Source organism: Strongylocentrotus purpuratus, unplaced genomic scaffold, assembly GCF_000002235.5.
Source record: "Strongylocentrotus purpuratus isolate Spur 01 unplaced genomic scaffold, Spur_5.0 spur5_scaffold_4, whole genome shotgun sequence".
NCBI classification, from domain to species: Eukaryota; Metazoa; Echinodermata; class Echinoidea; order Camarodonta; family Strongylocentrotidae; genus Strongylocentrotus; species Strongylocentrotus purpuratus.
The window spans coordinates 29,256,303-29,272,826 of record NW_022145610.1 but is presented as its reverse complement, the minus strand read 5'-3'; the positions used below and the strand labels follow the sequence as shown (position 1 = coordinate 29,272,826).

The window sequence follows — 16,524 nt, the reverse complement described above, 5'->3', positions numbered from 1 at the left end:
GACGTATACACTTAAAAAGTAAAGTAAAATCTTTACTTAGGTGAAGATAGAAAGGGGAAAATACGTTCTTCCAGTGATGAGACCATACTCAACATGCTCAAATTATTGATATCAATTCATAAAAGGATTTTACTTTTAACTCTAATCACCATAGACAAGAATGCAGCTAAGATAATTATTTTTTGTTAATGAGTTGTAATCTTGTATTCACTTCTGCTTCTACATAATCACAGGTGGTCATGATTTTTTATTCATAGAACATAAGTGCTGTCGTACTTTTAAAACCGTTATTGACAGTCTAGCTTCACTCATTTTACTCACAAAAGTACATTCCATATAAGTTTTGTCACTATAAGATCAATAATGCGTTCATTGTCATGTAAAGAATATATATATTTCATCTCACCCTGCTTGTAATATATGACTCCTTCCCAGTCCTCCGGTTGAATTATCCTCAAAAGATGATGTGCCTGTCATGACGGAATGAAGTAAGTTTGAATGAAGACAAAAAAAAGAGAAATATTTTTACTGATCTTTATCGTTCAATGTATCTCTATGTGTTATTTTAACTTGTAAAGTATAAATAATGCACAAGCATGTAAGCTCTAGTGTCCTTGGATAATATAATTGAATGTTGTTATTTTTGGCATAATGACAACTAAAACAAACAAGACATATATCAATTTAGATTGAGGACCATGTTAGACTTGATAAGCTTCACATTATCAATATCTTAACAAGTAACCATAAATGGAATAGGAGTAATGTAGCATATTGTAGATATCAAAATAGGAGTTGGAAAGGGAAAATGAGATTGGAAAATTAAGTCTTACCACCCTGAGCTTGTTTCCCAGAGGTCACCCAAGGAATGAAACTCCATTGATGTGTCTCTGCTTTCTTCTTCTGCTCTGCTGATCGCATCTCACTTTCTAGTTGAATTTTGGTTCTCAGCTTCCAGGTCTCACGCTCAAGTTGCTCCAAAAGCTGTTCCTTATAGTCATGCTCCTTCTTTAGCTCTTCAACTTGCTGTCTTAGAGTCGTCTCATTTCGTTCTTTCTCCCTTACGGTTTCTATCAAAGTGTCTACGCGCTGTTGCTGAGAGTCGAGTTTCTTCGTCATATCTGCTGCCAATGAGCGCTTCTCTTTCTCAGATCTTGCTCTGTCTTGCTTTCTTCCTTTCTCTAACTCTTTAACTTGTTGTATCAGCGTCGTCTCATTTCGCTCTTTGTTCCCTACGGTTTCTGTCAAAGTGTTTACATGCTGTTGCTTAGAATCGAGTTTCTTCCTCATTTCTTCTGCCAATGAGCGCTTTGCTTCCTCAGATCTTCCTCTGTCTTTTTCAGCTTTTACTCTGTCTTCCTCTCTTCCTCTCTTTAGCTCCTCAACTTGTTGTGTTAGAGTCGTCTCATTACGCTCTTTCTCCCCTACGATTTCTGTCAAAGTGTCTACATGTTGTAGCTGAGACTCAAGTTTCTTCGTCATATCTGCTGCCAATGAGCGCTTCTCTTTCTCAGATCTTGCTCTGTCTTCCTCTCTTCCTTTCTTTAACTCCTCAACTTGTTGTGTTAGAGTCGTCTCATTTCGCTCTGTCTCCCTAACGGTTTCCGTCAAAGTGTCTACATGCTGTTGCTTAGACTCGACTTTCTTCGTCATATCTTCTTCCAATGAGCGCCTCTCTTTCTCAGACCTTGCTCCGTCTTCCTCTCTTCCTTTCTTTAGCTCCTGAACTTGTAGTTTTAGAGTCGCCTCAATCCGCTCTTTTTCTCCTACGATTTCGGTCAAAGTGTCTACGCGTTGTTGCTTAGACTCAAGTTTTCTCGTCATTTCTGCTACCAATGAGCGCCTCGCTTTGTTAGATATTGTTCTGTCACCTTCATAAAGGAATCCACGTAGAAGGTCAAGCCACTGCAAGTCACCCTCATCTGAGCGAATGACACGAGGGGAAGGTATTTTGTACATTTGAGTGACCCCGAGCTGCTTCAATTCGTATATCGCGGTTTGGATGTCTCCGTAAGCATTTATAGCACATAGAGGGACGAGGCCTATTTAATCGAAACATATTCAATGAGTTTAATTGAAATAACGTCCAAAGTCATGATATTTTTATGACAACTACATACCACACATAAGTAACATCATATTTTATTTTTTCGGGGGTTGGGGGGGGGGGGAGTTGACACGAAGGAATGAGAAAATCTGAAATGCTTCTTCATCTATGTGTATTTTTATCAGTATTCTCAGTAGCATAGCATTTCCTGCCATATTTAAGTTGTAAAAAGAATGAATGGGCAAAAATCGATTGAGAAAAGTAGGGAGCGGAGAGAGAGAGAGAGAGAGAGAGAGATGATAAAGGAAGGAGACTGAAGATGAGCCGGTATATAAAGAGTAAATGAAGTGAGTAATGAGATAGTAATACATTCACAACTATGATAATGCAAATGAAATGTAATATTCATGGTAGAAAATTTAGTCGGGAAAATCATGATAGAATAGACTGATTTTATTGTTTATGATATTGTTTAACCACAACAACTTCAACGGAAACAAGAAGAAACACGATTTCGGAATTCTTAAGATCAGTAGTTAGAGTAAATTGATTAATACAAAAATGAATGAAATCAAGACCACGTTGGGTTCGATTGATATAATACCGGTATTTGGTGCAAGCATTGCCATAATTATATTCAACTTTAATCACTCCAATGCCTCGATCGGCTCAAAATTAGAAAGCTACACGGAGATGGCTATTAAGCACCAAATTACATGTTAAAGTATAAAAGCAGATAAGTGGAGGATATATTTCTAAGTTATGCTTAATTTATGTCTCATCTAAATATAATTTCATAATTGATTCATATTTTTATTGTTCAAATTGTTGACTGTGTATTGTCGGATCATGGCCTTATGTCTCACACGTAGAATGGGCAAAATCGAGTGAGCAAAGTAGGGAGGGGTGATAGAGGAAGGAGACTGAAGATGAGCCGGTATAAAGAGTAAATGAAGTGACTAATGAGATAGTAATACAATAAAAACTATGATAATGCAAATGAAATGTAATATTATGGTAGAAAATGTAGTCGGGACAATCATGATAGAATAAACTGATGATATTGTTATGATATTGTTTAACTCCTACAACTTCGACTGAAAAAAAGTTTGAAATATGATTGGGAAATCTAAAGATCGGGTAGTTAGTGAAAATTACTCAATAAATAAATGAATGAAGTCAAGACCACGTGGGGTTTGACTAATATAGGGCCTAATGCCGGTATTTGTTTTAAGCATTGCCATAATTATATCTAACTTTAATCACCCCCATGCCTCGGCTCAAAATTAGAAAGCTGTATCCAGTACAAGGAAAATGGTCATTAAGCCCCAAATGTTATAAGTATACAAGCAGATAAATGGAGGGAACATTTCTATATTATGCATAATAAATGTTTCATCTAAATATAATGTCATAATTGTTTCATATTTGTTATGTTTAAATTGTTCACTGTTGATTGTCAGATCATGGCCTTATGTCTCACACGTAGATCCATGATCAGATGATTAAAGAAACCATTTCAACACGGGAGCGGGTAGATGTTTTGGGGGGAATGGTACATAATACACACCATCCATGTTTCACTTGATTCAACACGACGGCCTCAAACCCCAAAATCTGGTAAAATCACCGTGATTATACGGTTGGTTACCAACTGGGGACATGATTATGATATGTGCATGCATATTAAATCTAATAGAAAAAAAAGAATCTTGTTCAAGCATTTCAATGGATGGTATGATAATCAAATTAATGGGGAAATACATCGTCCACAGGCCTACACAAGCAGAGGTAAGTATTAACATGCAATTTACGAAGAAAGGAAAAAGTATATAATTTAAAAAATGAACGAAAAAGGGGCTTGTAAGAGTCCACGATATCAACGTGATCAGAATTAAGAGTGTGTAATTAATATGGATATTATAGAAAACTTAGATAAATACTTGATTTCAAGGTTAAATCATGTACTGTAGCATAATTATTTAACTCTACTCTCGATCTATTTTTCGTTATTTCTTGACTTTGACATAATCCCCTTGATCCCTCTTCTTTTTCTTCTTATTTCCCATCTGTACATATACCATACATTCCTACTTAACCTCTACACTCAGAGAGCATTAACTCATTGATGTCTCGATTTGGTGTCAGCTTGGGTTTGTCCATATTAGATCGCCCTCCCATGGATGGATTGTTCGTGCTCATATGACATATATTTTAACACACACGGTGGCCCGAATTCACAATGGAGGTTTTTTCGACAAACCTAGGTTGTCGTGCGTCATATGACGCGTTTCGACGCGTTTTTAGAAACCAGGGGGGTGTTTCACAAAGATCCCAAGTTGAACTAATCTCTAAGTTGGACATTATGGAAAGCCGTTAGCATCTATGAAAATATTTTGTAAAGGTTATTTTAAAAGGCATGAAATGTTAATTAAAATCGTTCATATTTTCTATTATCAAGGAGATTTCATGTTCTTGATGTGGAATTTATAAAAAGTCTAAATTACTTGAATTTTTGCTTTTGAATATATTTCATTTTAAGGCTACAAATGGCTTTCCATAATATTTAAGTCCAACTTAGAGTTAACTTAGGTTAAACCCTGGCTTGTAAAAAAACGCGTCCAAACGCGTTATATGATGTACATAAACCTAGGTTTGTCGACAAACCTCCTTTGTGAATTCGGGCCGGTGAGTTTGTTAGCTCGACTGGTGTGATGGGGATGTGCGCATATTCGGGTATACTTGTTGTGGTCATCCATGCTGTGGTCGATGCATCGTTGGGTAGTTGTTTTCTGAGAGTATTTTGTGAATAGTATATATTTCATATTTGTTGTTGTATTCATGAATCAGTTATCTTTGTCACACCATATGAGGGGGCCTTAACTTAAGAAGCTGTGCTTCAACCAAGGTCTCCTCGTCTTTCTTTATTCTACATTGTACTGTAATATGATTATACTCTATTATATTTTGTCACATGTGTTTTCTGAAAGACAAATAAACTTGATACTTGATACTAGATACTTGATTTATTGTATATATGTCCCAACTTTTTAAAATTTTACTTCATTGTGTATATGTGGATAGGCCATGTTTTTGATGTATATCCTTAATTTCTTTCTTTCTCTCTGTTTATGTACAGGGCTTCATGGTTGAACACGATTGTGAATGAGCTACCCTGTTTTTTAAATATGTGAATAATGATGAACAAAAAGAAATTGCTTGTAGAAATTTCATTCTGATATAAATTGAGTAATAGTTGTTTTCTTTCATGTTCCATTCATTACTGATGAAACATTATTGTGTAGCAGGGGTCATTATTGTTAGATACCTATACATTTAATAACAGTGCATATAACACAAACACCAGATACGTAACCAAAGTTAAACAACCTACATAATGATTCATGCGTTAAAGAATTCTGGCTAGTAACATTATTTATTTAATTAATCATTATTTTAACTAATACGGTGGTGTATATCAACGCCTTGTGGTGTATACTGTGTGTATCAACAGTGCAAATTGTATTAATTCAAAATTGTTAAAAGATAAAACTTCACATGTCTTCACTTTATGATCCTACCTACCATTAAGGATTAGTGGCAAACTCACCTGTACTCCTCTTTACTATGTCGATTCCATGTTGGTAATATTCAATATAACGCGGACTGAAAATAAAAATAAGAAAATCCACCGATTCAGAATCGTTATTATTCACGTGGTGATGATTGAAGGGTTAATGATATTTGCATGATTCTGCAACCCACCCCCACCAAAGGCCACCTCAAAGAAGATAACGTGTATGTATTTGTTATACCCTACACTTATAATAATTGTTCATTGTGTTCTAACACGTTAACCCTATACGCAAACCTTAAGCATATCACAATGAAATTGTTCTCGCTCCGTGGGTACGCTCCATCGAATGTTTGAAGATGCAATGTTTCTCAGCACCGTAAATATTCTGTGTAGAATAGGCATTGGAAGAGTGGGCAGGTGCTTCCATTTATCAATGAATGGAGAAATACTTCTTGCACCTAAATGACAATAAGTAATGTTTAGTAAAGCTTTCAGTTATAACAGGTCTGAAATGCAGTTCCACGCTTCTTTCCGTATTGTACTTAAATGGATGCTACGATCCTTTACATTACACACGCACAACAACAACAACAACAGAAATGATAGGCGTATGTTGCATATATACCCTGTCTTTCAGAGGCGTTGAATGCGAGGGCCATTATGTTGCCCTTCAGTAACATGATTAAGGGAACGGCTAAATCGTTTCTTCCCCCTTGCAGTATACCGAATATCTTTTATTACTGTGAAAATACAAAGCTTCAACATGCACTTATCTGACTTTTTGTTTGTTTGTTTATTTGTTTCAAGTACAAATAATCGATTTCGACCCCTCAATGAGCACCTTCTCAAGACAGAAAGAAATGTTGTTAAATGACGTAAAATGACGTTGATGTATATAACACTAATGCCTTTTTTGGCTCTAAAATGTAAAATATTAACATTCTAAATATTCGGTCACTACACTCCCTCGCAAACCAAGTTATACAGTACTGCGTGTACATTATAAACCCTGTCTCAACATTCCCCGAAGTCAAAATTCGGGGCAAGTGCTAATCTTTACAAAACGAGTTAGGAACTTGTTTTTCTCGTACCCTTTTTTTTCTTGTGTGGAATCTACTCTTATATAATATACGCTTGTACACCAAAAAATATTTATATATATTAACTGTTGTTTTAGGTAAAATGTGGAATAAATAAAACTTCAAAAACTTCAAGACAGGACAATTACATTCACTATTTTGCCCCCCCCCCCCATCCCCCCCCCCCAAAAAAAAAAGTTGGAAATACACACTTTCATGATTCAAAATCCGATTTCCGTTTCTGAACTTGGGCGCGACGTTCTCGAGCATACTCATAGAAAGAAATATTTCCAAAACCTACACACTTTATGCCAAAGCCCTCGGTATAAAGGTTAACTCATGTTTGTCGCACGGCACGTGTATCAACATTGTTATACATGTAATTCATTAAAAAATTGCAGCATATCGATAAGTTCTAAGCTCTCTCTCCTAAATGTAATTCTTGTTCCTCGAACCTACGTAAATTGCATATTAAGACTCCACCACTAACCCTCGCGATAAATATAGGCAAGAAATTAGGTAAAATGCTAGAATTTTGAAATCCCTTTTAAATTGTTAACCTTATTTGTGTACACTCCTGCGCCTAATTTAAAAAAGAGCCTAATTAAACACATTTTCAATTAGAGTTAAGGCCCGGTCACACAGGGAGGACGCATGGGGAACGCACGGCCAGCGCATTGGAAATTTGCAATTTTGGCCAGTGCGTTGTCGTGCGCCCAACTTTTGACACCAAATGCATAGCGTGTTGCTAGCGCGCTGAGCGCATACAGGGCGCATACAGTACGCATACAGACCGTACCCAGAGCGCACATGATAACAACTTCCACGAATGCACAGCGTGTTGCTAGCGCGCTGGACGAATGGTCCACGCATGCACCGCGTTCTACGACGCACGGCCAGCGCATTGGAAATCGGAAAAGGCCGTGTGCCTAACTTTTGTCATGATTTTGGAAAAGCTAGCGAGCTGACACAAAATGCACAGCGTGTAGCTAGCGCGCTGTGCGTATACAGGGCGTGTGCCCCGCGTATGTCTGGCGCTGGTCTAGCGCGCTCAACGCACGTCTGGCGTGCCTTTGGCGTGTACATTCATGCGTCGAGCTCTACGCACACTTTTGAGCATGCTCAAAAAATCCCGACGCACACAGCGAATGACGACGAATGCATAGCGCTGGTCCAGCGCGCTCGACGAACGAGTAACGAGTGATGACGCACGCCTAGCAAACGACAACGCACTGGCCAAAATTGGTAATTTTCCATGCGCCGGCCGTGCGTCCCGCATGCGTCCCCTCTGTGTGACCGGGCCTTAAAGCGATTAGAATTAATGTGGACCCCTTCGTATGGACTATGCTATGTTGGGGCGTAGAATCCCGAATCGGCATGATTATACAATAGATAAAAGCGACCATGATTTTGAAAACTAATTTGTTTTAAAACTTCAACAAGTCTTTTTCCAGTGCACTGTTTGCTTTGTACTTTGGTGCCTATTCTTATTCAGGACAATCTTTTTTTCTACTTTTCTTCTTCTTCTCTTTCTTACCTTTATACCTCCCTGCATCTTTTGCCTCTCCCGTATATACACCATTGTTGATAATGATTAAAACAAAAGTGAGTTCATTTCCTTTCTTTCTTTTTTCTTTCCTTCAGAATGCCACATGTTGTGAAACTTTAAATAACTTCGTCGTTCGGAAAAAAATTATCTTCGAGATTCCCGAAAATTACCTGCTTTTCTGGACCGGTTCTCGTGATAGCGCCATCACCCAGCTTAATGCGTATAGTCGGCGAATAAAACAATCAATAGAAAGGGGTCCAGAACTAGACTAAAGCTACAGTCCCATATACGTCCCGGACCGTCCCGGACCATCCCGGACCCCATCCGGGGTGATCCGGGATTCGGTCCGTGTTGACACCGTGTTGGCACCGGGGTGGTCCTGGATGGTCCTGGATGGTCCTGGATGGTCCTGGATGGTCCTGGGCGGTCCGGGAGTCGACCCCGGATGTTTTTGACGGTCAAAAACTGCCGGGGTGGTCCGGGACGGTCCGGGACAATAGTTTGATCCGGGGTGATCCGTGTAGCCACCGTGCTGGGTCCGGGGTCATCCGTAGTGGCGCTGGGGCGGTCCGTGTTGATCCGTGGCAGTCCGGGAGTGAGTTATTGACCGCCCAGAACCATCCAGGACCATCCAGGACCACCCCGGTGCCAACACGGTGTCAACACGGACCGAATCCCGGATCACCCCGGATGGGGTCCGGGATGGTCCGGGACGGTCCGGGACGTATATGGGACTGTAGCTTAAAGCATCACACTTTTTTGAACAAAACATCCCGGACCATCCCGGATCACCCCAGACCATGGTCCGGGATGGTCCGGAGTGGTCCGTGCTCGTCCGTGCTGGTCCGGCTTTATATGGGACTGGGGCTTAAAGCTACAGTCCCATATACGTCCCGGACCGTCCCGGACCATCCCGGACCCCATCCGGGGTGATCCGGGATTCGGTCCGTGTTGACACCGTGTTGGCACCGGGGTGGTCCTGGATGGTCCTGGATGGTCCTGGATGGTCCTGGATGGTCCTGGGCGGTCCGGGAGTCGACCCCGGATGTTTTTGACGGTCAAAAACTGCCGGGGTGGTCCGGGACGGTCCGGGACAATAGTTTGATCCGGGGTGATCCGTGTAGCCACCGTGCTGGGTCCGGGGTCATCCGGAGTGGCGCCGGGGCGGTCCGTGTTGATCCGTGGCAGTCCGGGAGTGAGTTATTGACCGCCCAGGACCATCCAGGACCATCCAGGACCACCCCGGTGCCAACACGGTGTCAACACGGACCGAATCCCGGATCACCCCGGATGGAGTCCGGGATGGTCCGGGACGGTCCGGGACGTATATGGGACTGTAGCTTAAAAGCATCACACTTTTTTGAACAAAACATCCCGGACCATCCCGGATCACCCCAGACCATGGTCCGGGATGGTCCGTAGTGGTCCGTGCTCGTCCGTGCTGGTCCGGCTTTATATGGGACTGGGGCTTAAGCGTGAATTGGCGTGTGGTCCAAAAGGCGGAGCTCCTGGAAGCACAGGGATTTTAGGCATTTGATTACCGTCAGATGAGCATATTTTGATTTTTTTTTGTGCGTGTGACACTGACAGATCACTATATTCTACGAAAAGGTATGTAATTTTCTGTACCAATTACTAATTAGGCTTTTACGGAACTGATTTCATGAATCCGAAAACTACCGAATTTGGAAGCTTTGCCAACATGCTTGACGATGCCCTTCGTGTTTGTACTTCTCGCATTTGCTATTCTTTCGTGTTTTTTGTTGTTGCTGAATTAGGTTTGCTAAATCGCGCTTTATTTGCAAGGTGCTATGAAAAAAGAACAATTCACCCAATAAAAATAACTAGCAATAAACTTGTTCATGAAGTTTTTGTTTGATATCGTTTTGTGTATGAAGAAATAAGAGGACCTAGTGACTGAGTTTTCTGCTAATTATTAATATCACAATCCTTGTTTTAGTCCTAATTGATTAATTGATTCATTTTTAATTATTGTTTCTTATTATTAATATGCGCGTTTATGGAATTTTGATCAAAGTGCTAAAACATGTGTCTTCTATTTTTGTAAATGGTAATGTTCTTCAGATTTGCGATGAAGAGTTATATGATTTGGTTTCAGTCAAAATATATACTGTCCATGTGAATATGAAGAGCGAAAAAAAAATAATACTCACTCAACTAACAGCACCATACATCCAACTTTCCCAGCAAGGTCTCGTACATCTCTTTCGAATGAACCTGGGAAGATAACTAGAGAGAACGTGTTTATACGTTGTGCATGATGAACATTGTTAATACTATGAACATAACATTTAGCCTACATGAAGAAGTAGAGAGAGAACAAGGTAGAAAAACTTGTGCAATATGCCAGAATAACACAAATGAATGAATTCTTTGTGCAATAACATTTAAGGAAACCACACAAAATAATATTATGTGATAACAATAACAGTGAACATAATGCGTTTCATGAAGAGAATCTTACATGGGTTTGGAAGACGTGGAATCATACTAAGAAGAGGGAGACACAATTATGATAAATCTACGAACCAATGTACGCCAAGAACATGTATAATGTTATGTGATAAGTTTGTAATAATTGCAGTGGTCAGTAATAGTACCATTCCAAAGCCAGAAATAGAAACACCCATAACGACATCAACAAAATGAGGATGTTTGAAAAGCCCAAGACATCACTCTCTTTAATGAAATTTGTGCATCTATATGTTAACACTGCTTAAGCTTCATGACATTGAAAATATATTTGAGAAATGCTTGTTAGGGCCCCGTATTTGTATCCCCATATGCTTTTGAGAGAAAAAAGGTTTAGCCATATAATTATTCGCAGTTCCTTTTTAATAATCCCAATGTGGTGATCTGACGATTGACAATGTTCGAAAAACCTGTTTCCACAATTAACATACACACGTGTAAGCATACTACCCTCCCGGTAGTCTCCATACTAACTACATCAGACAGGTCAGGTATATAGTCACAGTGAAACATACACATTATCTAACTAATAGTTGTTTCATATATCTTACATATTAAATCGATCAACGGCTTACACACATTCCTTTGTTTTTATTTTATTCTTTATAATAAATCAAATGATATACTGCGCTCCAGGTGTTTGATGCGTGCCATGTAATAAGATTTCTAAGAGTTTTTTCTTGTTGTTACTGTCAATGACTTTATAAGAGAACGGAAGTGTTCACATGATAAATGTTGGATGATGACAATAGTTCATGGGTTACCCAGGCGTTTGTCCTGGTTTATACCTTCAATATATAAACAATTAAAATGCTCCAGACAGCTGCAATTTAGCAAACATAATTTCACATTTAAAGCGAATGAGTACATTGTTACATAACGTATGACTGTGATAAGTTACTTTAATCTACCAAAGTGAATGTAATTGTAAGCAGTCTCGCAATTTTACCTAACAGCCATTTTTTACATATTTTTTGGCAAATCTACAAATACGCAAGTTGTGTCTGATTTTCCTTATTTTAGCAATTGGGCATAAGCGCATGTTCAGAAAGCGAATGATGGAAAAACCAAATCGGAAATTAAATAAATAATTTGTTTAATCCGGCATATCTACAATGTTTAGAATTTCTACACAATGCTGGTTTAATGAGGTACAAAGAGCATTGCGTTGTTTTAGTAGTACCAAAGACAGAATTTGGTGATAAGATTCATCGTTTTACCAAAAACATACCTCTGACTTTATGATTATAAGATAGAGAAACAAAAACTACCATAGTTACAGTTTTCATATTCGAGGTGTAGTTTCATTCAAATTTTTGTCAACAAACAAACATGAATAAATAATTATTTCAATTCTTTCACTATACAAACCATATTTGCATATTTTCGTGATGATAGATATAGAATCCGTCAGATATTCCTCCTGATCCTCGGTAGATGTTTGTCGTTTTTGAGCATGCTCGCTCGGCTTTACGTCTCCATGAAGAGCGCGTCTCAGAGCAGGGACTATGGCGGGCGCAATCCCGTACGTATCAATCATACCAACGACAAGCTTATCAGGAAACACCGCTTGTCCATCATCACAAGATACAGCCTTGCCTGGTTTGTACGACAATATTTCATGTCGTAATGTAGCGATCCTCGTCTTCAAATCCGCGTTTGAAGAAGCCATTTTGAATGACTACCTGCCTACGTATGAATAAGTACAACCTAAAGCAGTTAATTCAATCAGTATGTCCTCGCAAAGCAAATGTTTACTGTTCACAATATGGCTTTTTATAGACTTTTATAGGGTTTTATAGGGTAAATAGGCAATGCACTTTGTGCTTTCATGAGTTGGAGAAATTATTGCTTCATGTGCATTAAAAACCCTATAAATATTATAATCTAATATTTTATGTCAGTTTACGATTCGTTCTGGTGGCCTTTGAACCTGATGCATCCTTTTCTTTATTTTCCTATTACAGTGACATGTATGTGCTTAATTTGACTCGTGATCACAGAGCTGCTCTTTCCCAAGCCCCCCCCCCCACATCATTGTGTAATGTGTTAACCCTTACTGTACTGGGGGGGGGGGGAGGGGGGCTGGGAGGCCCCCCTCGACATTTTCGGAGATCGCGCCGCAACCGCTCAGAATTTCGAATTGTCGTTTCATGACTTTTTTCCCTCAAGTCTTACGCACATTTTGATACCATTTTCGTCGAAATCGGATATACCTGTAAGGTGTTACATAACAATTAGTATGCGCATGTCATCAAAAAAGTGCTATAATTGCATATATTCATGTACAAGCAGAAATGTGAAGATATGAATTGATATCAAATTGCTTTTATATGTTTCTCAAAGTAACTTGATGTATTTCAGAACAAAAGAATACATTAGAAATAAAACAATATATATAATAACAAATAAAAAACAATGAAATACATAAGAAAATAAAAAGTTGAAAATCGCATCAAATTTGCATAAATTATCATTATTAATTACATCAAATAACTATTTTGTGTTAGAAAAGAAGTTTCATATGAATAATGAGTTTCAACATTACAAAAGTGGAGTCTGACAATTTTTGTAATGATTCTAGTTCCCTGTATATTTCCAGATTAGATATTCATGAATGCGTAATTTGCATATTCATAACTTATGCAAATTAACCTATGCATTTTCAAATATCATAAAAATAATGAAACCTCATGAATTTGAGATGAAGCAAACATTTATTCAATACATTTTCAAGATTCTTCACAAGTCTACTGACAAATATGTAGAGTTTTCTGTAAAATGCATAAATTAGCATTGTGCATAATTAATTAGGCTATAACGACAAAAATTTGCATATTAGGAAAAAACTAATTATACCATCTTGTTCCTTACGTAAATATCTACAAACATGCACATTTTCGCGTTCATCGGACATTCGACGACCGAGATCATAGGGGAGGGGGGCCTCCCAGGCCCCCCCCCCCCCCCCCCACAGTCAGAGAGTGCTCGAAATAGCCCAGTACAGTAAGGGTTAAAGCATCACAGTGAAAACCACACACACATAACACGTTTAAGGTGATAGGCTGAAACATACTTACTGATTATATGAATGAATATTGAATTTAATTAAAATCGTTTATTAATAACATTTCATCGGGGCTAAAGGCCGAATTGCGTTTAGAAAAAATACAAAATACAAAATATAAACAATCATAACAAATAGGTACAGACACAATAATAACAAAAAACAAATGCGACTGCATTCCTTTATGACTCTGCCCTACATTCAGTTTAGGAAATGGATAGATATTCGTGACATATCACAATGAATACAAAAAGGCTATTTCATATTTATTCTAATTTCAAGTGGGTCTCATTCAAAGCTTGTCTTATGCCCATTTCGTCTACAATCTATATAGTCTAATAATCGTTTAATCATAAATAATGATAATCGTCAAATAATTATTAGACATTATAGATAGTGGATGTAATGGGCATTATACAAACTGGGAATTAGACTAACTGGTTAGTCGAATAAATGAACAATAGACCAAATGGCTTTTAGCCTAAAATGATCATTAGTAGGCGAAACGATTATAAGACCATAAGGATAGTAGACGGGCTGGATGTAGACCATATGGGATTAAACTTATTGTGTAGTAGACGAATTGGTTGCAGATCAATTGGCAACGAACCTATTTATACCCGTATCAGGACAATTACCCACTGGGCAATCACCCCCGGAAAATTACCCCCCGGAAAACTACCCCCAAGGACAATTACCCCCTGGAAATTTACCCCCCGGAGAATTACCCCCCGAGGACAATTACCCCCCAAGGACAATTACCCCCCGGAAAATTACCCCCCGGAGAATTACCCCCCGAGGACAATTACCCCCCTGGGCCTGTGGATGCTATTCTTGACAGTGTTCCTTTTCTATATTCCACCTTTACCCTTCCTTTCTACCATATCATGCCTAATGACTAGTAATAAGTGATGAACACAACAATGGATAAAGATGTACATATAGGACGGCAACGTATCTTTCTTTTAACGAACATATACAAACATTGCTCTTTGGAAATATTATTATTTAGGCAAGCGAATATTAGCTTTCCTTGTTTCGGCGGGTTTTGGGATATATGCAGTTAGTAAGCGTAGCTTCATTTCCGAGTTTAAAAACATGTTAAAAATCGATTTGGAGGTGGGTCCTCTCACAGTGTCTACCCCACCTCCTCCACATCCCTCCAAAAAAAGGTGGAAAGGTTTCATCGTGCCTGAACATAATATATAAAAAGAGCGTAGAAGCTGTAATTATTCTTAATGGGCATTTAAGAACTTCCTTCTCATTACCACCCACTTACCCCTCTCTCTCTCACTCCCCCACTCTCCCTCTCCCCCTCGCTCTCTCTTGCTCTCTCTATCGCCCACTTACCCCTCTCTCTCACTCCCCACTCTCCCTCTCCCCCTCGCTCTATCTTGCTCTCTCTATCGCCCACTTACCCCTCTCTCTCACCCCCCACTCTCCCTCTCCCCCTCGCTCTATCTTGCTCTCTCTATCGCCCACTTACCCCTCTCTCTCACTCCCCACTCTCCCTCTCCCCCTCGCTCTCTCTTGCTCTCTTTATCGCCTCCTATCAACTTTGTAATGGGGATAATATCATACATCAGCATGTTCGTTCCGAGTAGTCTTAGTTACGTAGTAGAATGAAGCACACGAACATCGAAAAAAAGTCTTAAGAAATGGTCAATATATCGAAGATCGTAATATTTTGGAATAAGAAAAATCATGTACGACTACAACTTATTCATGTTTTTTAGAAGTAAATTACAAACTTATTTTCAAAATTCATTTCTGTTCAGTGGCTAACATTTTTGTTTCTCACTATTGTTCTTCTTTGTAAATATTCACTTATCTTTTGATTTTTTTTATTTCGGTCCCATTATACTTTCCTTTTTTTATAGGGGATTTTTGTTGTTTTATTAGCATTTTTGCACAACCTGAGTACTATTGTGTCATACGCCTATTCTGCTCGTTCTCTTGCACTTTCAAATATTTCGATAGGCAAACACGCTTTAACAAATTTCGAATAGAGTAATCGGAAAAGGGCCCTTTAATTCCATGTTTATTATAGTATCATCATTCTAGTTATTCATATATTAATTATCTTATAGTTTGTAATGTGGTCTAAACTGCCACAGTGTCAGCTTTAACAGTTCCAAGAATTTGTTGGACAGGTGCTTGATGTTGACTTCCGTCTTTGTAATTCATTCATCGAAGGTTATATAACTAAATAAAAAGCGTCTCAATTAAAACTTGATAGAAATCTAACAACTCGCGTAGTTTTGAGGCCATATATCAGCATTTTATTTACGGGGACCAAGATCTTGAAATTAAAAAGTTTTTATGAGGTCATGTGACATTCGACCAGCTCGAGTCATCCAGAAACTACTGAGGCTAATGAAAATTAATTGACTAATAATTAATTTCTTTGTAAAAATCATGTTTTAAAAGACGAAGCTGATAACAAGTTGGGTATATAGATAATATATAATCCCCCAAAGAGTTACTATACAAGCGAGTGAGCAAAGAGATTGAGCGGTATAATATGATTTTAATTGTGACCCTGAACAACAAAAAAACAATTTCTTATGCATTTAACCCATAGAAATATCCCAAGGCACCACCTTATGATGTCATAGGCGTACTAGTATTGTCATAAGGGGGGGGGGGGGGGGACCATCCCGTGTATACATTTCGCGAGAGAGTGACTGATAAAAAATTGAACTTCCAATT

The 16,524-nt window shown here is 38.7% G+C and overlaps 1 protein-coding gene across 1 annotated transcript in view; it reads right to left on the bottom strand.

Moving 5' to 3' along the window:
* The window catches only part of LOC105446374 (protein lava lamp-like), a 50,819-nt gene extending 48,995 nt beyond the window's left edge, over positions 1 to 1,824 (bottom strand). Inside the window, exons 1-2 of the mRNA XM_030997298.1 lie at positions 834 to 1,824; positions 407 to 470 (exon numbers count right to left, since the gene is read on the bottom strand). Of these exons, the coding sequence (XP_030853158.1) occupies positions 407 to 470; positions 834 to 1,824 (1,055 nt within the window). The remainder of the gene's footprint in view (positions 1 to 406; positions 471 to 833) is intronic.
* Positions 1,825 to 16,524: the final 14,700 nt, after the last annotated feature.